Below are 24192 nucleotides of genomic sequence, written 5' to 3'. Positions count from 1 at the left end.
AAAGGGTTAATTAAACCCATTAAAAATGTTAAAATCTGTTCACATCTAAAATTCTAAACCAGTGTTTGTCAACCAGGGTCCATATAAGATTTTTGGAGTTCCATGCAAACAAAATAGTAAATTGGGGATCCACAATATTTTAAGAGTCCATGAAAAAATTTTGCTTTAAATGTATTTATCACAAGAAACAGGTTTCTTGCTCTAATGTTTTACATAGTTCAACCAATACAAGTTGATGTGTACAAAGTGAAAGAGGAATTTTGAAGTAAGTATCGATAAAACTAGTTTTTAAACATCAAATGACTACAGAATGTAACTGCAATGAAAGGGGTCCATAGACAAAGAATGGTTGAGAACCACTCTTCTAAACATATAAAGAAATTATTATTCATTCTTTTTTTTTTTTTTGTCAAATCTGAAAAGCTAAATAACAATGAAATGTTTGAAATTCTTAGACATTACTCTGTATTTAATTCCCAAAAATAACCAATAATATGATGTCAATCAACTCAGACTAAACATGAAGATACCATTAGACTTTGATGCAAAGGCTACAAAGAACAAACATTGATAAATTAATGACAGGAGTAGCAAAGAGGATAAGGATATCCAGCCTGTAATATAAATGCCTGTTCTTAATAAATCAATTGTTGAACTTGGATAAGTTTTCCCAAGCCCAGTAATCTGTTTATTTTCTCCCTTCTTTGTTAGACATTAGGGTTTATGTAATTAATAATTGTTTCTTGGGCATTTTGTTACTGCCAATCTACTCCACAGTAGAGGCTTAAAAAGATTTACTCTTAGGGTTGTAAATGATCTAACTGACAATTAACAAATGACGTTCACTTGGTATCTCAATTTACAGCCAAAAGAAAAACTAACAAAAAAACCCACTAAACATGATCAGCTCAAGTTTAATAAAGCTTATATGAAAGGGTACAAAATAATAACCTATAAGCACTCTACTCAGACCTGTTTAGATATAGATTCAGTTAGTTATAGAAAAAGACTTTTAGTCATGATTTTGAAGCATAAATAACAGGGTTCAAGCTGTGTCCAAGAATAAATCTACATGAATTTGACTACATTATTATTACTATTGAATATTAATTCACCTAACAGTAAGCAGTATAAAAGTTGTGCACATGTGTAAGACAACAATTTTTTACTGGTGAAAGTCATCTTGACTTCCTGTTATGATGTAAATAATTTACAAAGATGATTAGAATGTTGCAAGAAAGAAGCACAAGATGGATTTTAGGCCTAAGAGTAGACCAAGAACAAGATGTTAAATAATAACAATAGTCTCAGTTAGTCATGCTTTAGAATCTAGAGGGAAAGTGTAATTATGACTACTTCTAATAGGACCCTATGGAGTAGGTGCCTGTAGAATCTACCCTCGCAACCTTTCCAGGAATAGTGAGAGAAGATGAATGGATGAACAAATTGTCATATACGACTGAAGATTCAATATAGTCTATTTAACTTTTGCATCCTGACTTGTCAAACTACAGACCTTCTTGTCTTCACAACTACTTATTACTGACTACCTAGTCACATAACTTGTTCTGCATGTGTGTCAAAGTATGAAAAGCCATTTATTCATAACATCGATTTCATAGTTCTACTATAATGCTATATAACATCAGTATCTTCATATTTCCCTGAAATGTTATGGTTTAACAACCCCAGGTAGATTGAGTACCTCAAGGAACTCTTTTACTACCGGCTTGAGGCTGTTGTCTTGTCACACATCACCATAAATATGAGTACTTTTGAAATCAGGAGAGGCTGATTTGTTTCAAGTGATTTCAGCATAAGTCAAGGTTCCAGTCCCATTCCTTGTGATAGGGACAGTGTTGTTTCCAATTTGCATCACAAAATTCACAATTTCCAAGTTGGAACAAGGTACTCCATTAATACAGAAAGATTTTGTAGCCTGTTAGTAAGTAAAACTGTAGGATAACTGAACAATATTCAGGTAAGAAATAATTCAAATTTTTTCCTTGGTTAGGAAAATACAGGTAATATAGAATCATTTTTGTAAGGAAAGCAGTTACTTTTCTGAAGTTAAGAACAGATATTACTGTCAAGGAATTTTTGGGTATTATACGGCACCAAAATTTTTACTACTCCATTCTGAGAGAAAATTATACATAACACTTATTTTATGGCTGAGCTCTTCCAATTAGAAATATGAATAACCTCTAGCCACTTGAAATGGAATTCATGATGATAAGCAGCAATCTGATACCATTAACATGGGTATCATCCATGTGTACAAGACTACAGGAATCTAATAAAGTCTACTCTTTTGAAGAAATTTATAACTGTTACACATTTATGACATCGATGTATGCAGTCCTCTACAGCATGTGAATAGCCATGCCACATTGCTTCAAACTTTCATATACCTCTCATGCTACAATGAACAGTTATAAATTATATGCCTTGTGGATACTTTGAGCAGAGCAATAAGACTGAAATCGGAAAGAACATCATTTTCTAGAGTTTGTGTTTGACCCACTAATATTGTCTCTCAGCACTGGAGCAGTTACTCTAGATATTGTCATTCTGGAAATGATTTTTGCCTAATATCAGATCTTCACACATTCTGAAGGTAGGCTATGAAGATTTAATAGAACACTTTCTATCTAGAATATGAAATTATCCTAAACATTATCTGAACTAGTATACTGTGGTTGCACTTTAAAATGTAACTGAGAGAATGTTAATGTGAAAAATAGTGTGTCCTTTGACATGTGTAATATCTTAATCAAATGCTGTCGGCTGTATGATTTACAAAGATATAAGTTTTGGGAGTTCTTTTTATGTGGTTTAAAGATTAATTAGTCTATGATCAGATCTAAGCAAGAATTTTCTGCCAAGGAGCAATTTATGATCCATACTCTTAAGAAAGTTTCCATCTCAATATTTGGATAATTAGTGTTTAATCTCTTTGACATATAGTCCTGAATAAAATTCCTAATAAGACTACCCACTACCATCAGTTGTTAATGTAACATCTTTACTGGTATCAATATAAGTGTGTGTGTGTGTGTGTGTGTGTGTGTGTATGTGTATGTGTGTGTGTGTGTATATGTGTGTGTGTGTGCGCGCGTACACACACTTTCAAGAATACTTCAAAAATTATAGAACTTCTTTTCTGAAATTCAACATTTTTCTTGCACAAATTTGAATATCAACTATAAAAGTTTACCAATCCTAAAAACTGACTCCAACTATTTCTTATTAGAATGTGAAAAAAGCTCCTGTCTTCCTGGGTCTCCCTCTTCTACACATTCCTTATACAGCTGTACACATCTTTCCACATCACATGCCCATAACAACAGACTCTTCTCTTACACACTACATCTGATTCCTTTTATGCCCAGTTTTTCTCTCAACATGTTTGTACTCCATCATTCATGGACATTGACATTGCACATCCAGCAGAGCCTGCTTGTCTCATTTCTTTGTATTCTTCACATGTCCCGCTATCATGTAGTATTGCCGTTCATGCACAAGAATCCTAGTTTACCTTTCACTCTGAGAAACTTCTTGTTAAAAACAGAAGTAACAGCATTATGGACTTTCTCCAGCCTGTTCTTACTCTGGCTACTATACTTTCAGGTCACTTTCTCCTATAGCTCATAAGGTCGCCTAAGTAACAAAAACTATCAACTACTTCTAGAGAAACTTATCATTTGAGGAAGTCTATTTTTGCGCACATTTAGTGTTTATTGTTCCTGCACATCTGCCACTTACAAAGTCTGCTTACTCTATCAACCTGTGATTCCACTGTATAAGATTCCTATCAATTCCACTTCAACAGATCAAGCAAAATCATTTACCTGATGGAAGTTTTTGCTAAGTTGACTTTAACTAAATTAAATTTTGATTCCAGGTTTGTTTCAGAGAACTATTACTTCCATTGAGAACAGAAGTTTTCTCTCACAGAATGAAACGAGATTGTATGAACAGCAATGCTACAGGATAGTGAGACATGGGCTCTGAATAAAGAGATAGTGAGACATGGGCTCTGAATAAAGAGAACATGTGTAAACCAGAAAGAAACAAAGCTAGAAAGCTCCATTGGATGTGCAGTTAGTGCACATAACAAGGTACAAATGTGTTGAGAGAAAAATTGGGCATAAGAGGAATCAGATGAGGTGTGCAAGAGAGATGACTGCACTGGTATAGACATGTAATGCACATGGATGAGAACAACTGTATAAAGAAGTGCCACTCACTTGTGGAAGTGAGAGACCCAGGAAGATATGGGACTAAATAGTGAAAGCTGATTTCAGGACTTCAAATTGCACTGAAGAAATGATAAAAGACTAAGATGACTGATGATATGCAGTGCTCAAGAGAACCTGCCCATCTCAGTGGAACTAAGATTCTGGAAGTATATTATCAATATACACAATTGAGCCCCTCACGCAGTTTCCTTGTCAAACCTGCTCCTCCACCTTTCATTTCTCTATCACTGGTCTTAGCATCACTTGTCTGACTGCAATATTCTGCTGCTGTAATTAAATGAGAGCAGAACTCCATATCTTATTTTTTCAGTGATACTATTTAACTTTCATACAACATAGAACCACTTGACATCCATCCTTTATTGCTCCTATTACCATACATCTCTCCACAATCCTCTCCACTGAACTACTTCCTTTTGATTTGCCTGTATCACCGTACATCTCTCATTGTCCCCAAGTACTATGTCCTCTCTACACACACTTGCAACCTCCCCAACTATATGTCATCTCTCTTTCTTTCATCCTTCTCCTGTCTACTGATGCTCTTTACCTTTCTGTACAGCCAGTCAGCACCTACTTCCTCAAATCTCCTCCACCTTTCTCTACATTCAACTCTATACCTTTCTTAATCTCTAGTCATCATCTACTTGCCATCAAACTCATATTTATCATTGAACACCACACCTGTCTCAACCCTTTTATTCTTTTACATGTTTCAATCATTAGACTGTGCCCATGCTGAGGTACGACTGCATTGAAGAATTTTAGTCAAATTCACCAACTCCAGTACTTTTAATTTTTACTTATTCTATTGGTCTCTTTTAGAGAACCACTAAGTTATGGGAACCTAAACAAATCAACAGTATTATATTTGACAGAGTAATCTGAATACTAAAGGGTTAATTGAAGTTGTTACTGCTTAACTTGTTTACTTCTTATACTGCCTTTAATATTCTATGAATTTACATAATCAAGAGTTACTCGTCTCTTCTGTTCTATATTGAGTACATTCACATCAAGAGTCTTCACTGTGAACACCAATGATTTCAACAAGAAAGTCCATAGTCTTTATTTTAATTCATCCAATCTGGTTATTCCGAACAGTTTACACTAGCTAATCTGCTCTGTATTTTAAATCATGGACTGACCCATTTTCTCTCCAAATACACCACTTTGATCTTCCAAACTTAGCCTCTGTTCTGGTGTCTCCATTGCCTGATCATTGGTTTCCTCAATGCATATTACTTCACATCAAAATATTGCCTAATATCTTCAGCTCCTCTAAAGAACAGAATCAGTAAATTGATCAGGCCTCTAATATATCAACTACTCACTAATGGCAGAAAATATGTTATTTCTGACTCTGCAACTGAATGAGTGACAGAAACTTTCTCCGAACTTAAGAAATCAATATCAAAGCCCATACTCCAGCCTCTTCAAAACAGCTTACATGGATGCTGTAGTGCAGCTGTATATTAAAAAAATACATCCTAAAGTCATCATCACCATCATTCATCTGTTTTCCATGCTGGCATGGAATGGACAGTTTGACTAGAGCTGGAAAGCAGGTGAACTGCACCAGGTTCCAGTCTGATTTGGTTCGGTTTCTATGGTTAGATTCCTTTCCTAACACCAACAACTTTATAGAGAATGCACCAGCATGGGTGATAGCAGCTGTGCTCTTGCAGGCCAATCCTCTTCAGGAGGAGAAGCAGCGATAACAATTCTGCTGACCAGCCGTTACAAGCTGCAAGTTTTGATCTGCAAATGAAATGCTTAACATATGACATTGAAGAAGAAACAAGATGCTGATGTGTAGTATATCATTTTTTTAAATTCCTCCTTAACTGTAGCTATGTTGGTATTTACCTCAAAGAATATCATTTAAATATTCTGCTTCACCTGAAATGAAAGGGTTCTGTAAACAAGTATAATTCCAACTGGGTCCTATTTTTGCAGGTATTTAACAAACATAATACCCCTATTCAAAAAGAGAAAATTCTCTGATGCTATGAGCAACTAACCTATAACATTCAATCTTTCTCCAGTTTCTTGCAGTACATATCCACTAGAAAATTTCTCTCAAATCATACTAATGCACTCTTGTCCTTAAGACTTTTAGATTCATTCTTGAGCCAGTACTAACAGTATACAAATTAGAAATCTTCTTAAGTTATTTATTGGTAACATTGCACATGCAAGCATTTGGGACTAAATCCAAGAAAATGTCAATACTCCTCAACCATATTCCTACTCCTGAGTGGTATTCTTCATTTGTCTTTACTTTCCTGCAATTGCTGCTTGTAAACTACTTAAGTCCGCCAATTTTATTTCCCCCTCATCACTGCTAAATATTTCAGTCTCCCAAACACTGACTCAACAGTTCATTAACTCTGTCTCACAAAGAGTTTTTTGACGTTCGTTCTGCATTTTGGTTGATCGAAAATCTATATCAGCCCGTGTGTTTCATCCAACTACTAACTTATATCCTGAAAGTAATTGCATTTGGACAGCCTTGTGCTATGCACATAAGATTCCAAGGCCGGGTCCTAATGAAGACCACTTGATTAATTGTTAGAGAGTCAATAAACCAACACGTTTTAATCACCAGCACACAGATGCATCCCTTCTTCCATCTACCTCCTGCATTTCTATAGTGGTCCTCTGTATTACCTAGCAGCATGTTTTCTCGATCCAAACCAATCTAACTTCACTCGTAACATCATACACTATCTCTCTCTCATCTCCTACATCCCACACTAAACATTTTTCCCAATCCTTCTTGCCATCGAGAAGTTCAATCCTCTGGAACTCCTACCCCACCCAGGCGTCGTTATACAGATATTCAAGCAGAACATCAACTGCATCAGTCTCACTAGTCTCAGTGAACCTGTTAGGTAAAATGGAGACAGCTGATTCTCCGATTAACTTATAAAATATTTTTTAGTGTGCTGACATCCATCGAACAAGGACGGCATCGTATTCTCAAATAAACCACAAAATAAAAATAAAAATAGTAATAAAAAATTGGATAAATATAGGTTTTTAGATATCTACTTAGACTGGATGTCACAAACTTGATTAAACCATAATGGAGCAAGGAATGAAAATTAATTTGAAGTAATCAAAGGGAAATGGTCCCATTGAAATAAAATACTACAGAGCCGCATGAAGCATGCAAAAAAAAAAAAAAATTTTAAATCAATGTAGATTGCTAACGCCAAAAGTGAAGATGTATTAATCTTTTCAAATGAGCTAAGACACTCTTAGGAATGATTAAGAATGTAGATATGAAAAAGGGGGGAAAAATTCAAATATCTGAAACGTTTCAATTTTTATGACAAGATATTTTGCTTATCTGAAATTGGGGTGTAGTCAGTATATCTCTCCTCAAGTAAAGTGGAGAAAGAAAATCATTTGAAATCATACGGAGAAAAAAATGACATAACAATAAATAACAGTAACCAGGAATTACGCTTAGCCCCACTAATTCGCAAACATTGAAGATAACAAGAATTAGAAAATTCTGCAACATATCATTATTCGAATCTTAATTTCGTAATTGTTTGAGAAAGGCATGACCATCAAACAGTTCCGGAGTCAATGTGATATAAATTGTTGTTGTCTATTTCATATCTCGTAGCAGTAGAGAACTTTAGGACGATATGATAAATCATTGTCTATTTCATATCTCAGAACAGCTGACAACGTTTAAGACAAATACACAGCATATTACGTTTTCTTTTAATTTGAAAAAAAAAAAGACTGAATGAAGTAAATGTATATGTTAAACTGAAAGTATGTCTGCTGCAGACACGAAAAATCCAGATTTCATAGTTACCATGCGATGAGTTGTAATGATGTGTTGAATGAAATGTAAACTCATGTCATACACTTCACTAATGTGCAAACCCCACCCCTAAAAAGTCAATAAATAAATTTCAGTTTAATTCGTTTAGGCTAAATATAGATAGCATTGGTGAAATCTTGGGAGTCACGGTCAGAGATGCATAATATACTTCATAATTGTTCGAGTGACAAGCAAATGTATTATAACAGTTAATGAAATTAAATCCCTCTCTTTTACATTAAAGAATAATAATAGTCAAGAATGAATAAAATAATCTGAATTAGAATGGATTTTGAAAGTACATTCTGTATGCTTTCCTTTTCGAAGAAAGCGTTTGACCTTTCCAAAGACATTAAAGGTTGATATAAAAATAACGTACTTACAAACCTTACAGATTTAAATGCATTATATGGAAAGTAGTGTTTTATTAGTTACCAGCTAAGCAATGCAGATTTGAGATTGTATAAAAATTAAAGATTAGTCTAAAAAAAAATCAGAGATTTACAGAAAAGGCTATAAATACACTCACCCGAAATGGCCTCGCAACAAATGCATCATTGTAAAATTTGCACTATATCATGGATAACAAATAAAAAGTCAAGAAAAAACAACTATCGAACAAAAAGTAATCGCATCAGAACCAAAGCAATGACAGAGGGGACACAGCAGTCGAGGATAGAATAGAAGCAGACGTCCCTTTTGGAAAACACTTTATCTGACGGTACTCATGGCCGAAACACCACAACGGCATTCATACAGAGCTATACATATACCGATAAATTAAAACTACCCTTCGTAAGCTAATTCAAAGCTCAGTATCAATTATTAAAAGAATAGTAAGAATTTTTTTTTTTAAATCTTATATTAGGCTTTTAATAAAACAAAAACAATAATATATTTCTCTATCAGAATAATTTAAATTATATTATTTTTATGCATTGTAAAACTCTAAAATAGTTTTGATCTAAGTTTTGTTGCAGTAGAAAATTTTTTACTTCCTTCAGTTATTTAAATAATTATTTTGGCGCTTTTAAAAATACATTTCGAGCGCGGTACACCTTACACCTGTAGTAGTAAGTATATGTGGCTAAGAATAATGTTATTAGTCCATGCTGGTTATCGGCACGAGAAGTAAAGATGCATCCAGGACAATAATAACGAAGTAATTAACTAAAATTTTCTAATCTTTATTTTCTCACTAAAATAATGGCAATATACATTATACAAAATTTACATTATTATTATCTTCGAGTTTATAAGTATAAATTACAAGAGATAAAACAAAAACTATTACACTGAGTTGTCACTCACGCAAACAACACTACAAGCATAAAACTTGGAAAATGACTGTAAAAGTTCTATTTATTTTTAATTTATGATAGTCTGTTGTTGTCGTTTACTGTAATTTCTCCAGAGATTCAATGCAAGCTATATGATCCAATTTTAATTTTCTCTAGAGATTTAATGCAGGCTATATAATCCAATTTTATTCTATATTCCTTTTCGGATACGAATGATTGTGCCTTTAATCTGTCGTCGAAAAATCATTCAAAAGTGTTCCCTCTTTTTACAAAATTAGTTTTGTCCATAGAAAAAGCCACCTCTAATCCTGATTTCTTCGATTATTTAAAACTTTCGTGTTAAAGTCTAGTTTTAATTTATAATACAGTATAATTGTAAACTGAATGAAAAAATATTTTGAAATAAGTGATTGCGTTAACAAAAGACAAAAATCAGTAAAATAAAATACATTCCATGTGTCATAACCCTCTAAGAAATGAAAAAATTTGTAGAAAGGTTATTAATGAAGTTGGAAAATGTCAAGTCTTCTACCCAGAAGATTCCTTAACTTTACTCTTTTCCAACACACTTTTCCTCGTTCCAGCAAAAAAAAAAAATCTCTGCTCGTTAAAAACTCTTCATTCAAAGTTTGGTGCTGGTAAACTGCCATATCATTATATCATCTGTGCATTATTTATGAATTTGCAGAACCTGATGACTAGAAATATATAATTTGATTTTTAAATGAACAAAGATCTAGAGTTGGTGGGCAACTCCAGTTTCTGTAATATTTAACAAATATGAGGAAATTGTTTCCTCCTGAATATAGCGCTAGACTCTAGCAGGTAGTTGTCTCCCGTTTTTGCCAAAATGAGGAAAATAATTAGATTTTTGATAATCACTAGATTTAATATGTTAACACTGACTTTTCTTTTCTTTCTCCCCCCCCCCTTGCTCATGACTTCACAAATTAATCCCAGTGATTTATTTTTTAAAGAGAAATGGAATTAAATATCTTGCCCTGAAACAACAAACACCTGCAGCAAGATGTAATTGCATTACTTGTGAGTTGGATAAATGAGTGGAGAGGGACGTAATTGAAGGATTAATGTTGCAGTCTTGTTTCAACATCTTCAGTATGCACAAAAACTTGCAGCATCTTGTTGAATCATTTATTTGGCAATATTGCTAATAATGTTCTACATCCAACTAATTTTTAGTGATCCACTCCACCTGGTTATAGATTAAGTATGATGTAGAGAAGCGTGGCTCATTGCTATAAGCAATAGAGTCTAATATAATTGATGTTTTATTGTAGTACTGAGCCCAAATCCTGCTATAAATTGGTGTGGGAACACAATTTCAGAATGATGTATAAGTCCAAAAGCTTAACTGATGGAAGTCTTGAAACTTAGCTACTCACTTCTTTATCTTTGCCAATTAGATATAACAAACTTCATGTCCAAGTTTAACACCAACACCTGACCGTACCTTTAACAATGACCACTCTATTGTAGGTTTTCAAGCCAGATCTTTATTCTGAAGGTGATTTCTTCCTGGCACTCTCAAAGACTGAAAAAAAAGATCATGAGTGTTGCCTTTCTCCTCTAAGTAAGCAACTAAAAAGAAATTTATAATTGTTTACCTTTGAAGAAGAGTGTGAGTCATTTATTTTCCTAGGGAAGAAAGCTCTGATAGTCAAATAAGATTAAGGTTGCTGACAGGTTATTTAAAGAGCTGAAGGAGTGAAATTGAGAAATACATGAGGTGGGGGATTTTAAAATAAAATTTTTTTATCAAACTAAAAATAGCAGGGGTGGTGATAGTGTGTTGATGTATTGTGCTTATTTACCTACCTACCTACCTACCTTCTCTCTACAATACTTCATCCTGTTACCTTATCTGTATCTTTTTGCCGTTGTGTGAGGAATATATTTACATACCGGTCAAATTTTTGGCCTCCTTATCTCCTCATTTCCTACCATGACAATTCTTCTCTCCACTTTTCAATTTTGACTTAGTTCCTTTCTTCAGATGAAAGACCAAAATTAAGAAATATTATATTACAATCCTCGTATAGGAAGCTTGCTTCCCAGCTACATGGTTTCGGGTTCAGTCCCACCACGTGGCATCTTGGGCAAGTGTCTTCTGCTATAGCCCCAGACTGACCGAAGCTTTGTGATTGAATTTGGTTGGCGGAAGTTACTGCCGTGTGTGTATGTGTCTGTGTATGTGCTTGTGCCTCTTCCAAAGAGAGAGAGAGGGACTCTTCCAAAGATTGTATTGACTGATTTTTACCTGACACAATTTGTCACCAGTTTTCTTGGATTTTCAGATTTACTCTATATTCATTTTATATTAAAGAAGAAATATTTTATTGTTGAATCTAGAATCTTTTTAAACTAATGATTAAAATTTTTGTTGCTAAGTAGTTGCTCAAATTTTGGTAGCTTACCACTGATTGAAACACTTGGCTAAATTTGTATATTGTACATTTGAATGTGTTTATGCTTATACTTCCAATTTAATTTCTGAAGGTAGTCGGGGAAAATTACACAACATGGCTGATGACGACGAGAACCTTTACCGTTGGGAAACGGCATATGAACGTACATGGTTAGTACAGAATTTTTTGTTATGAGATTGCCTAATAGCCATAATATTTGATAAGTATTAATTCTAAATTTCATAGAGGAACAAGTTCTTTTAAAAAATCTTCAAAAACATCTTGTTCTCGTATCTCCAATATTAATGATTAATGAATTCAGTCTAAATGCAAGAAACATTTAAATGATTTTAAGGAACCACTGGTCAGTTTTACTTATGGAGCATAAGTAAAATGAGAGTACAGCAGTGAAACTAATAGACTATAATTGATAGGCAACTTGCTTGGAAAATTTTCATGAGCAAAAGTCTTTGCCTAAAAGTTAAACAATAAGCTGATCTTACTTGCAGAGAAGCAATAAAATAATTTGCCGAAAGAACAAAAAACATGAAATATTTTGAATAATGAGATTGTATCAAAAGGAATCAAAAGAGTACGTGTGAAATGGTATGCCTGCTCCTGCCTTTACTTGACAAAGAAATATGCATGAAAGTGCTTTTGAGTATTTGATTAGCAATCTGATAGATTCCATTCAATAAGTGCAATACAAGTGCCAGTAGTACACTTCAAATGACAGATAATGAATGGAACGATTCTGAACATGTAGACAAAATGGCTGTGTCTGGAATATATTTCATTCTTTAGATATCTACATTAAATGTAAAACTAAGACAGCAAGCTGGCAGAATTGTTAGCATGTCAGACTAAAGGCTTAGTTGCATTTTTTCCATCTTCACATTCTGAGCTCAAATTCTGCCATGGTTGACTTTGTCTTTCATCCCTTCATCCCTTTCAGGGTTGGTAAAATAAGCACCACTTAAGCACTGGGGTTGATGTATCCCTGGACTTGTTGGCCTTGTGCCACAATTTGAAACCTTTGTTAAATGTAGGACGGCGATCTTACGATACCAGTACCAAAGCACCCATGCATGTTTATTTACTTCACATTGGCCTTTTTCCGTAAAAAGTGTACATACATACATAACCTCTCTCTCTCACACTAACAAAAGAACTTCACCACACTTTCTGTCTCGCATACTCACTATAAAAAGGAAATAAGGTAATTTTTCAGATTAACACCCACACAATCTTTGCTACGGTGTTAAGGTTTTAGGGTTTGGGTTAAGGAATTCCGTCCCTAACCCTAAAACCCTAACCCTGACCCTAACACCCCAGTGAAGGTCGTGCGATTGTTAATCTGAAAAATTACGGAAATAAAAATAACTTGTTATCTATCTCTCTTTCTTTCTTTCTCTCTCACACATACACACACCAGCGCCAACTTCAAAAGAAATCGTGCTCTCTTTATCTCTTTCACTTTTAGGGCGTTGTTTCCCTCTTTCCCTCCAACACTTTTTACGGAAAAGGCCAATCTTTGGTAAAGATCGCCGAAGACACTTTTTACAGAAAAGGCCGATCTTTGGTACTGGTATCGTAAGATCGCCTGTAGGACTAACCAGATCCAGTTAGTGCTTGGGTAAAGACTATGATTTGTCAAAAAAATGGCTTTATGACCACCTTCTGCTGTATGTAGATGGCTGTTATGTCCTACTTCAAAATATATTTCTTGGAAACTAGAAGTAAACAGAAAATGATAATTTCATAAAGAAACTAAAATTTTAATTTAATGAACCAAGCTACAAACAGACTTTATAATTTACAGGGAGGCTATAAAAGAAGATGAAGCAGGTTCATTACAAGCTAGTGTTAATGAGATTACTCAGAAAACGAAGCGTCGGCGCTTATTGGAGCGTATTAGTAATGTTCGTCTTGGTATGGTAAGTCAGCTTGAAATTTTCAATATCATTTGAAATAAATTTTCGTTTATTAATAACTTATTGATATCAATAATTCTAGGATAGTGGCCTAGAAGAGTCACTACAAAACTGGAGAAATACTATGGAGTATTTAGTTACAATTCTTTACATTCTGTGTTCAAATCTTACTGGGGGTGACTTTGTTTTTTATTCCTTTGTGGGTTGATAAATAAGTCAAATATTGTAATTTAGATTGACTCTACTCTATAACTTTGTACTAATTATTGATGGATTCAGTCTTATAGATTAGTAATTTAACAGCTGAAATGATGCAAAACTATTTAAACTAGGTCTCAGTATGATAACTTTTAAACTGAATTATACGACACTGATTAATAGGGTTATTAATATGAATGTTACAAATGGAGACATTTTAAATATTTTACAAGTCGTTGAAGCCTCTATGTAATCATTCGATCAGCGAGAAATAGTAAAATCTCCTCAGCTCATATCTACCATCTTAAGAAGAGGAAGAACACATTGGAAAATGTGGTCATGGATATATAAAATGATGGAATGGTCACAGCATGAACATCTTTGATCAGACGTCTGCTCCATCAGGGCTGACCCGAAGCTAAAATAACAGTTACATCAGTTATCTCCCTTCAGTAGTTCCATTTTTTTTTTTTTTTTCTGTTTTAATCTGGAAATATTTTTGATTACCTTAATATTGATTTCTTTTTTAATATACTATTAAGTATTCTGAAATTGTGTGATTACCCGTATTAAATACATGACAGTGTGTATCTTAATAATCGTAGCAACCCATCAGTACTTTAGTGAGGGTTAGCTCTAAATTATTTGCTAAGTAGCAGAAAGGATGAAGTGGTGTACTAAAAGATTTGCAGTATTTAATTTAACACTTTACAATCTAATTTCAAACTGTACGAGGATTATCTTATTATTCATCTTCCAGGGGTGATAAATCTTTAATCTTCTACTAATTTATACTGCAGCCATGCTGGGGCACCACATTGAGGAATTTAGTCACACTAATCAACTCCAGTACTTATTTTCTTTCAAAGCCTAGTATTTACACAGGGGAACTGAACCCAGGACCATGTGGTTAGGAAGCAAACTTCTTACCTCACAGCCACACCTGTGCTTATATATAATGTATAATGTTTTAAAAAAGTAGATTCTATGGATTAAGTCTGAGAAGGAAGACCTTTTTGCAGGGTTTCCCAGGCTGATGGGAAGAAGAAAATGCTCAAACTGAAGATTTGGTCCAAATATTTGCTAAATCCGTCGCCTAAAAAGAGTATAAGTATTCCAGTGGACTTCCACATGAGTTCTGTCTATTCCAGTTTCATTTACAAAGCTTAGATCAGCCAGAGGCTTTGGTAGTGGACATTCACTCAAGATGCTATGTAGTGTGATAAAACCCAGAATCGCATGACTGTGGAATCAACTTCTTAACTATAGTATCATGTCCATTCTCATTATGTTTAATCAGCTCTAAATCTGAGGCATTGGCCTAAAATTAGAAATTCATCATCATCATCATTTAACATCTGTTCATGCTGGCATGGGTTGGATGGTTTGACCAGAGCTGGGTAGCCACACCAGACTCCAGTCTGATTTGGCATTGTTTCTATGGTTGGATGTCCAACCACTTTACAGAATGTGCTGGGTGCTTTTACATTGTACTGCATGGGTGCTTTTATGTGCCCCGCACAGGCACTTTTATGTGACATTGCATGGGTGTTTTTATATAGCACCGCTTGGGCGCTTTTCACATGGCACCACACAGGCACTTTTATGTAACACCATCATGAGTGCTTTTCACCACCTTAGAAACATGTCTTAACACTTCTGCTTCGTAGTACAGGTCTTCTTGAGTACAGCAAGGCATCAGGCATCTCGGTCCTTTGTCATCTCGCCTGGAAGGTTCAGCATCCGGAGGTCATTCTTCAGTGCTTAATAAACTATTATTATTAATCTGGATAGTACAGGTGTTGTATAATATTTATTTTGATACACCCTCAGTTTAAACTTGGGGTCTTCATTTACCTTAACATGTTGAGTACATTATATGAAAGGGATTACATTTTTCAGTTATTGTTTGTATTTAAATCCTAGCAGGATAAATTCCAATATAAAATAGATGAGCTTTACACTGACTTCAAAAGTCTTTGAAATAATTTTCCCTAAATATCACAGCAACTTGTCATCATTACGCCTGCACCTCAAAGCCTTAATTCAGTGAACCTATAATCAAAGGTGTTCCAATCATAGCCATTCCATATTTTTTAAAGCACATATCCAATATGGCTTTCCTCTTTTTTAAGATCGTGGAGAGCGATTTGCTGGAGATTTGGTTACTCTTTCCAGCAGGTCAACCAACTGGTTAGAGGTTCCCTCATATTGTCTTCTTAAGTAAGATATGCAGCTGACTGCTGACATTGGTGGCTCCAATATCTTTACAGGCTAAATGAAAAGTACTTCAGTGCTTCTGAAGGTTAACTTATATTCTACAAGTTGATAAGAATTCAATATTAGTAGAATTGAACAAGGTAATGAGCTGGCAGAATCATTAGCACACTAGGCAAAATGCTTAGCAGCATTTCATCTGTCTTTACATTCTGAGTTCAAATTCTGCCAAGGTCGACTTTGTCTTTCATCATTTCTAGGTTGATAAAATAAGTATCAATTGAGCACTAGGGTCGAAGTAATTGACTTACACCTCTTCCAGACTTGCTGGCCTTGTGCCAAAATTTGAAACCAATATTAGTAGGATGGTGGATTAACAGAATCATTAGAGCTTTGGGCAAAGTATCTGTGATATTTAGCTATGGCTCTTTACATTCTGAGTTCAAATCCCAATAACTTCAAGTTCGCCTTTCATCTATCTGCAGATAAAATAAAGTGTTAAGTGTTATGTTGATCTGACTACATCCCTTCCCAATAACTTGCTGGCCATATTAGAAATCAAAATTAGAATTGATAGGTAATTAATGTTCAAACAACAGAAGGGAAAAGAAAATGAGGAAGAAATAAAACTTTCTGGTTATATTGCATCTTCATAAAATAAAATAAACTTGCTAATTATTAAGTAATGAAGTATTATTATTCCTACTGTTGCAAGTATTGAATTTTTAAGTTTTATAAAACAATACATTTCTAAAAATTTAGCAGTGAAAGAAAAATGCATTTTCTTTTTAGCTACTGATTTCTTTTAATAGTGTAGGTGTTAATGTCGGAAAGGTTGATGTTTAACCTTAAGTCAGCCTGACACTTGATCTAGCTGACCTACAATTAAAGGCCTTCTAGATAAGACCATCCTGTCTTTCTTTTTTTTTTATAGACACAGTGCAGTGCATATCTTAGTTGCCATGTGTACATGATTTGTAGGCTAAGTACAGCTTATCTCTGCTTGTTATAAAAGACAACTAAAATGGGTGGCAGAAAAGTGAACATTAAAATGATGAGGATGATGACAGGTATATTGTGGATTACATTATCCACTGTGTCCTTTTTTTTTTAAAGATATTAGTGTGTTGTATGAAGGAAATTGGGCTGCAGTTTTAGCATGTCTGGTGACAATATAGAGGATTGTTCTTTGGAAAATTAACCCATTGGTAACATGCTCATTTTCAAATTAAACATCTGTTTTTAAAAGAATATTTTTTCAGGCATGGCTGTGTGGTAAAAAGCTTGCTTCCCAACTGCATGGTTCTGGGTTCAATCCTATTGCATGTCACCTTGGGCAAGTGTCATCTACTATAGTCTTGGGCCAACCAAAGCCTTGGCCTTGTGAGTAGATTTGGTGGATAGAAACTGAAAGAAGCCTGTAGTATATATATATGTGTGTGTGTGTGTCTGTGTTTACAACCAGAGCTAATGTGTTTACATCCCTGTAACTTAACAGTTCAGCATAAGAGACCAATAGAATAAGTATCAGGCTTCAAAAAAATAAGTACTGTGGTTTGATACATTCAACTAAAAGTTCTTCAGGGAAGTGCCTCAGCATGGCTGCAGTCTAATGACTGAAATGAGTAAAAAATAAAAGATAATTTTTTTTTTTTTTTTTTTTTTTTGTAGATGCGTCATTTGTTTCTGATTATTGATATGTCTGAAGCCATGGTGGATCCTGATTTAAAACCCAACAGATTAGCAGCTACTGTCAAAGTATGTTTTATTATTATTCTTTTTCTACATTCTTTAATCAAAACTAAAAATCTAAATTTAAACTGCTAAAATTGTTATTAACTCTGTCTATATTAAGTTTTTAGTTCCATTTGTTTTACTTTTCCAAAGTTGAATACCACTTCTTCAGTTATCTTATTTGCTTTTAAATCTTCTCAGACTACTGTCACCATTTTCCTACAGAACATTTGAGCTCAAGCCAGCAAGATATTTTTTATGTCACTCAATCTGCTCAACATAGATATTTCTCTAGAAACTCCTTTTGTTAATATGATCTCATATTTCAAATCTTTAAACATCTTTAAAAAACTTATTTTTAAAATCATAGATGTGACTTGAATGTTGATCATATTTTGAAATTTGACCCTAACTGTGCTTATCCAAGTATCTTAGCCCCTGGGTTACAGTTTTAAATTTCTAATTGACTACATTGTTACTCCATGCAACAGGTCTGCTCAAGCAATGACAATCATACAATCTGATATGTCGCATGAATTTCTTATTTCTAATAAGTAATTATTTCCGTGGTCTCTTTACACTTAAGTTGTCTCTTAGCTAATCATTATGCATCCACTAGGTCATACTTCACTCATTCCTACTCCATCAGTGTTCATTTTATGCATTCATAGGCTTTCTTCCACTGATATATCAGCTCTCTTACACAGTCATCATACGTTTTTCAAATTACATATAAAAATATTTCTTGATTTCAGTTGAGTCAAAAAGAAGTCCCCTCCTACTTCTCTCTCTATATTTACCACACTACTCCTGAAACTGATTGATTGACTATCAGCTAACATTTCTCCTGTTGTCAGCCAATCTGTTTTGGCCACCAACACTATGAACTAATCATTTACTCAATCCTTGCTCCCTAAAGCAGTGTTACCAGAGTTTCCCTCCCCACCAATGCAGTTCCTGCTGGCATTGACCTAAGGTATTCAAATTGAATATAACCTGTTTTGATCTCACCAGTCACAGAGGACTTGTGAAGATTGTGGGCATAGATCCTGCATTGGTGGGGAGGGAAACTCTGGTAACACTGCTTTAGGGAGCAAGGATTGAGTAAATGATTAGTTCATGGTGTTGGTGGCCGAAACAGATTGGCTGACAACAGGAGAAATGTTAGCTGATAGTCAATCAATCAGTTTCAGGAGTAGTGTGGTAAATATGGAGAGAGAAGTAGGAGGGGACTTCTTTTTGACTCAACTGAAATCAAGAAATATTTTTATATGTAATTTGGAAAACGTATGATGACTGTGTAAGAGAGCTGATATATCAGTGGAAGAAAGCCTATGAATGCATAAAATGAACACTGATAGAGTAGGAATGAGTGAAGTATGACCTAGTGGATGCATAATGATTAGCTAGGAGACAACTTAAGTGTAAAGCCATGAAAATAAAGAAACAAAAAGATTTAAGTCTATTGTTAATCTGGAGGCCAAGCCTCAGGGAAATACCATTGCATAGACAGTCATGAGTGGTGACACTGCATTGAACCAGCCTCTGCTGTGAGGCTTAGAGGCTGAGTGGAAGAATGCCAGATGGTGCTGGTTAAGTGAGCACATTAACTCATCTGAGCTCAACCAAGTTGTTTACTGTCTACTCCAGTAATATTGAATTTTTATGAATGAATGAATACTTTTGTCAAAGCCATCTTTCTGTTTAAATCTTTTAACCTGAAAAATCACTCTTACCTGTTTTGTACTTTTGAAACACTAATTAATTTTTTAGATTCAAGTTACCTTATAAAACATCCTATAAATACCAATTCTGAATTGATTTTTCAATACTGAGGATTGTAATTGTTGCTTTGTTATTTTGTATACATTTATTGATTAATTTATATAACTGTTCTCTGTTCATAAAATAAGTAATTATTTCTTTTCTACAGCTTGCTGAAAATTTCATTGAAGAATACTTTGATCAAAACCCTATTAGTCAGCTTGGTATTATTGTAACACGAAAGAAAAGAGCTGAAAAAGTTACTGAACTTGGTGGTTTGTTGATGAGCCTTTATTTCTAATTTTGATCTGTTTTACTTAGAATAGACGGATAAGTGGCCATCTTGATTGTTGTTCATCAGTTGTTCTGGTGGAATTTTGAGCTCAACCCTTTATTTGACTAATGGGGTACACTGTTCTCATTCCTAGATATGTTGATTTTATTTTTCAAGTCCCTCCCTGCGATTGAACTTAGTATCCGAAGGTTAGTAGCCCACACTCTTATCTACTATGCTATGTGCCTGTGAGCAATTATAGAGTGACTTTTAGGGCTTGTAAACCTAGTGTTTTATCTTTTCTTAATACTGGTTGCCATATTACATTCATATTTGCACTAGGTCTGCTTAGGAAGTTATTGTGTCCTAGCATATGTGCATCTTATTTTAATTTTTGTATTTTCCAGAGATGTTCTCTATCAATTATTTTAACTTCATCCTACAGCAGGAAGTGGTCTCCATTTTACCATACACTAGTAGAGATACCCGACCTTGCTTGGGATTAAAATGGCATAGTTTTTTTTTATTTTAGTTGTTTTAGTCATGTGACTGTGGCCATGCTAAAGCACTGCCTTTGATTGAAAAAGATTGACCACAGGGATTTATTCTTTGTAAGCCTAGTACTTATTCTCTTAGTGTCTTTTGCCGAACCGCTAAGTTATGGAAACATAAACACAGCGACGTCGGTTGTCAAGCAATGGTGTGAGTACAAACACACACGCACACACACACACACACACACACAAACAAACAAATATACACATATATACAACAGTCTTCTTTCAGTTTCCCTGTATGAAATCCACTCACAAGGCTTTGGTTGACCTGAGGCTATAATATATATATTATATATATATATATATATATATATATATATATATATATATGACTCACCAGCCCTCAGTCAAACCGTCCAACCCATGCCAGCATGGAAAGCAGACGTTAAACGATGATGATGATGATATATATACGGTTTGACTGAGGACAGGCAAGCCAGAAGGCTGCACCAGGCTCCAATCAGATCTGGCAAAAGTTTCCACAGCTGGATGCCCTTCCTAACTCCAGCCACTCCGAGAGTGTAGTGGATGCTTTTATGTGACACCGGCACGGGTGCCAGTCAGGCGATTCTGGTAGCGACCACGCTCAAAAAGTAATGTGCCACCGACACGGGAGCCAATCTGTGGCCCTGGCAACTATCACAATCAGATGTGCTTCTAACGTTCTACTGGTATGAGTGCCAATCAGACAGTACTGTCATCGGCCACGTCAGTGATTTTGATTTTGATTTCACTTGGTTTATAAGCCCTAAAAGTCACTCTATAATTGCTACTCACTCTCGGATACTAAGTTCAATCACAGGCAGGGACTTGAAAAATAATGTCAACTGAAAAATCACATCAGCAGCATACCTTAGGAATGAGAACAGTGTACCCCATTAGTCAAATAAAGGGTTGGGTTCGAAATTCCACCAGAACACCTCTTTTACTTGTTTCAGTCATTTAACTGCGGCCATGCTGGAGCACCACCTTTAATCGAGCAAATCGACCCCAGGACTTATTCTTTGGATGCCTAGTACTTATTCTATCGGTCTGTTTTTGCCGAACCGCTAAGTTACGGGGACGTAAACACACCAGCATCGGTTGTCAAGCAATGTTGGGGGGGACAAACACAAACACACAGACATACACACACACATATATATATATATATACATATATATATACGACAGGCTTCTTTCAGTTTCCGTCTACCAAATCCACTCACAAGGCTTTGGTCGGCCCGAGGCTATAGTAGAAGACACTTGCCCAAGGTGCCACGCAGTGGGACTGAACCCGGAACCATGTGGTTGGTAAGCAAGCTACTTCCCACACAGCCACTCCTACGCCTATTGAAGGCTGGAGCGTACATCAGCCAGAACGTTGTGATAACAACAAACAAGATGAAGACACTTATCCATCCATTGTAAATAATGTACATGATTCCTCATCTCAAAAATACAGAATAATGTTGAGCTGTTTTGTTTGAGACAGGATAGTTTTGTAATTATAACCTCAGTAATGTCATTAATTATTGCAAACCATTTTTTATGTTGACTTTTATGTACATGATGGGCCAAGAGTCACACACCAAGATTAATATATGTTGCACATTTCAAAAGCAACACTTCATATTTAATTATGATGAATACACACATACTTATACATGATGAACTAAATGAATACTAATAATAATAATGACGTAGTATAAATAAAGTGTCAAATGTTTTGGTATGTGACTTTTGGCCCACCCTGTATATGAATTGGCATAAATAATTCTATAGCTAAACTCTCTATTACTGAAATGGTGAGATGGCACATTTTCAACTTGCTTAATATAGAGAATTGATAAAATATGCATTGCCTTAAGGCACAGGAAAATTCACTGATGACTATAGTGAATTTTTAAATTAATTGTCAGTAATCAAGCAACATCATTTTTTAACTAATTAACATTTTACACTAATTTACCTCTATTGATCATGATGGATTCTGAATATTAAAATATTTACATGAATTGGTTGAAAATCCTCATATTGAGTAACCTTTTTTGTCATTTTGTTATTTTTCTTAATATGTAATGTAAGAATTGTCCTCATTTCCATGTACATTGACTATAATAAAAAGATTTGTAAATTAAGTTGTAAATAACTAAATCTTTTTAATATATTCATATAGAGCTAATAAACTTTAACCATTTAGTATTTAAAATAGCTTATACCTAGCCCAAATATTCTACCTGTTTTATGTTCAAACCTACCCTATTAAGTCATTCTAAAAGTAAATAATCACATCATCAAAATCTTAAAGCTACAAGATAATGCATGGTTAATTCAAAACAATAAATATTTGACAGAATAATCTGAATGCTAAAGGGTTTAAGCTTTGTGACATTTTCATTTAATGTGTTCATTTTTATTTGATTTGTTCTGACACTCAGGTAACCCAAGACGTCATGTTGCAGCACTGGTTGCTGTTAGTAAAAATCCATGTCAAGGAGAACCTTCTCTACAGAACTCGATTGAAATGGCAGCACAAACACTAAAGTAAATCTAAAATATTTTAATGATTGATATTTAAGATAGTGTTCACAATTATCAAGAGAGTAAATTTCTTTTAACCATTTAGCATTTAAACCTGTCATGTCCAGCCCAAATAAGCATTCTACCTGCTTTATGTTCAAACAGGCCACTCTGGCCTCTCACATCTACCTTACTATGTCATTCTAAAAATAAACAATTGCATCCTTAAAATCTCAGAGCTGTGAGATAATGCATGGTTGATTTAAAACAACCTGAATAAGCATGACCTCTGACAGTAATCTAAATGCTGAAGGGTTAAATATAAATTGGTGATCATATTTACACTAATTTTTACCTACTCATTTACATTACATGGATATAAGCTTGTATTGTTTTGAATATGTATTCTACACAAGTAATCAATTCTGAATTGTGATATTTGTTTTCAATGCTTATGGTAGGATTTGAACTTGTAACTTAACCTAACAATTCAGTGGCAGTTACCTATACTTGTAAAAGGTATTATACTATTTGGTTCAGTTAGTCTAATTGAAAATACTTAAAAGGCACTCTTTATATCCAACTTAACATGGATATTTTTTAGAATGCTCAATACTGCTGTATTCACCATAAGAGGACCTCATATGGACGCAATGGTGTGTAAGTTGATTATAGATATCGGTTTCAAATTTTGGGAGAGGGAGTACTCAACTGACACTTATTTTATTGACCCTGAAAGGATGAAAGGCAAAGCTGACCCCAGTAGCATTTGAACTCAGAACATAAAGACAGACGAAATGCTGCTAAGCATTTTACTGGTGTTCTAACAGTACTGCTAGCTTGCCACCTTAAGTTGGATATAAATGTTGCCTTTTGGTATAAATATTGCTTCTGTTGTTAATAATTATTTTTCAGAAATAGTTAAGTTATTATTAATATATTTAATACATTGGCTATTAAAAAGCTAATAGGAGAATATATGGTGAGAAAAAAGCAGCATCACTCAGTGATTTATATTATTTTAATTATTCCATGCATAAGAGATAACTCTGTGCACGTTTTGATCTTATTAGACCTTCTCAATAAAGCTTAATTTTCACTGTTACGAGAGAATCATTAAGTAAATGTACATTATTGTGCATTGTTGGTGCAAAAAATTAGGGTATTTTAG

At 34.5% G+C, this 24192-nt stretch overlaps 2 protein-coding genes across 10 annotated transcripts in view; one reads left to right on the top strand and one right to left on the bottom strand.

Moving 5' to 3' along the window:
- The window catches only part of LOC106875919 (dynamin-like GTPase OPA1, mitochondrial), a 77926-nt gene extending 69058 nt beyond the window's left edge, over nt 1-8868 (bottom strand). For all 6 annotated transcript variants that reach the window (XM_052966380.2, XM_089349161.1, XM_052966381.2 and 3 more), the window contains exon 1: nt 8645-8868. In XM_052966380.2, coding sequence (XP_052822340.1) covers nt 8645-8673 — 29 coding nt within the window. In that variant the 5' untranslated portion in view covers nt 8674-8868. The remainder of the gene's footprint in view (nt 1-8644) is intronic.
- A 33-nt stretch (nt 8869-8901) lies between these two features.
- The window catches only part of LOC106875921 (general transcription factor IIH subunit 2), a 29472-nt gene continuing 14181 nt past the window's right edge, over nt 8902-24192 (top strand). The window contains exons 1-7 of one of the 4 annotated variants that reach the window (XM_089349166.1): nt 9178-9277; nt 10914-10987; nt 11934-12012; nt 13665-13779; nt 17863-17949; nt 19859-19964; nt 22940-23045. In XM_089349166.1, the coding sequence (XP_089205292.1) occupies nt 9225-9277; nt 10914-10987; nt 11934-12012; nt 13665-13779; nt 17863-17949; nt 19859-19964; nt 22940-23045 (620 nt within the window). In that variant the 5' untranslated portion in view covers nt 9178-9224. Of the gene's footprint in view, nt 8952-9144; nt 9278-10913; nt 11008-11933; nt 12013-13664; nt 13780-17862; nt 17950-19858; nt 19965-22939; nt 23046-24192 lie in introns of those variants that run through there. The other 3 variants (XM_089349165.1, XM_014924236.3, XM_089349164.1) reach the window with 3 other exon arrangements.

This window comes from Octopus bimaculoides, chromosome 3, assembly GCF_046866305.1.
Source record: "Octopus bimaculoides isolate indiv1 chromosome 3, ASM4686630v1, whole genome shotgun sequence".
Classification (NCBI taxonomy): domain Eukaryota; kingdom Metazoa; phylum Mollusca; class Cephalopoda; order Octopoda; family Octopodidae; genus Octopus; species Octopus bimaculoides.
Note: the sequence above shows the minus strand (reverse complement) of the source record. Positions and strands in the feature narration are given on the sequence as shown.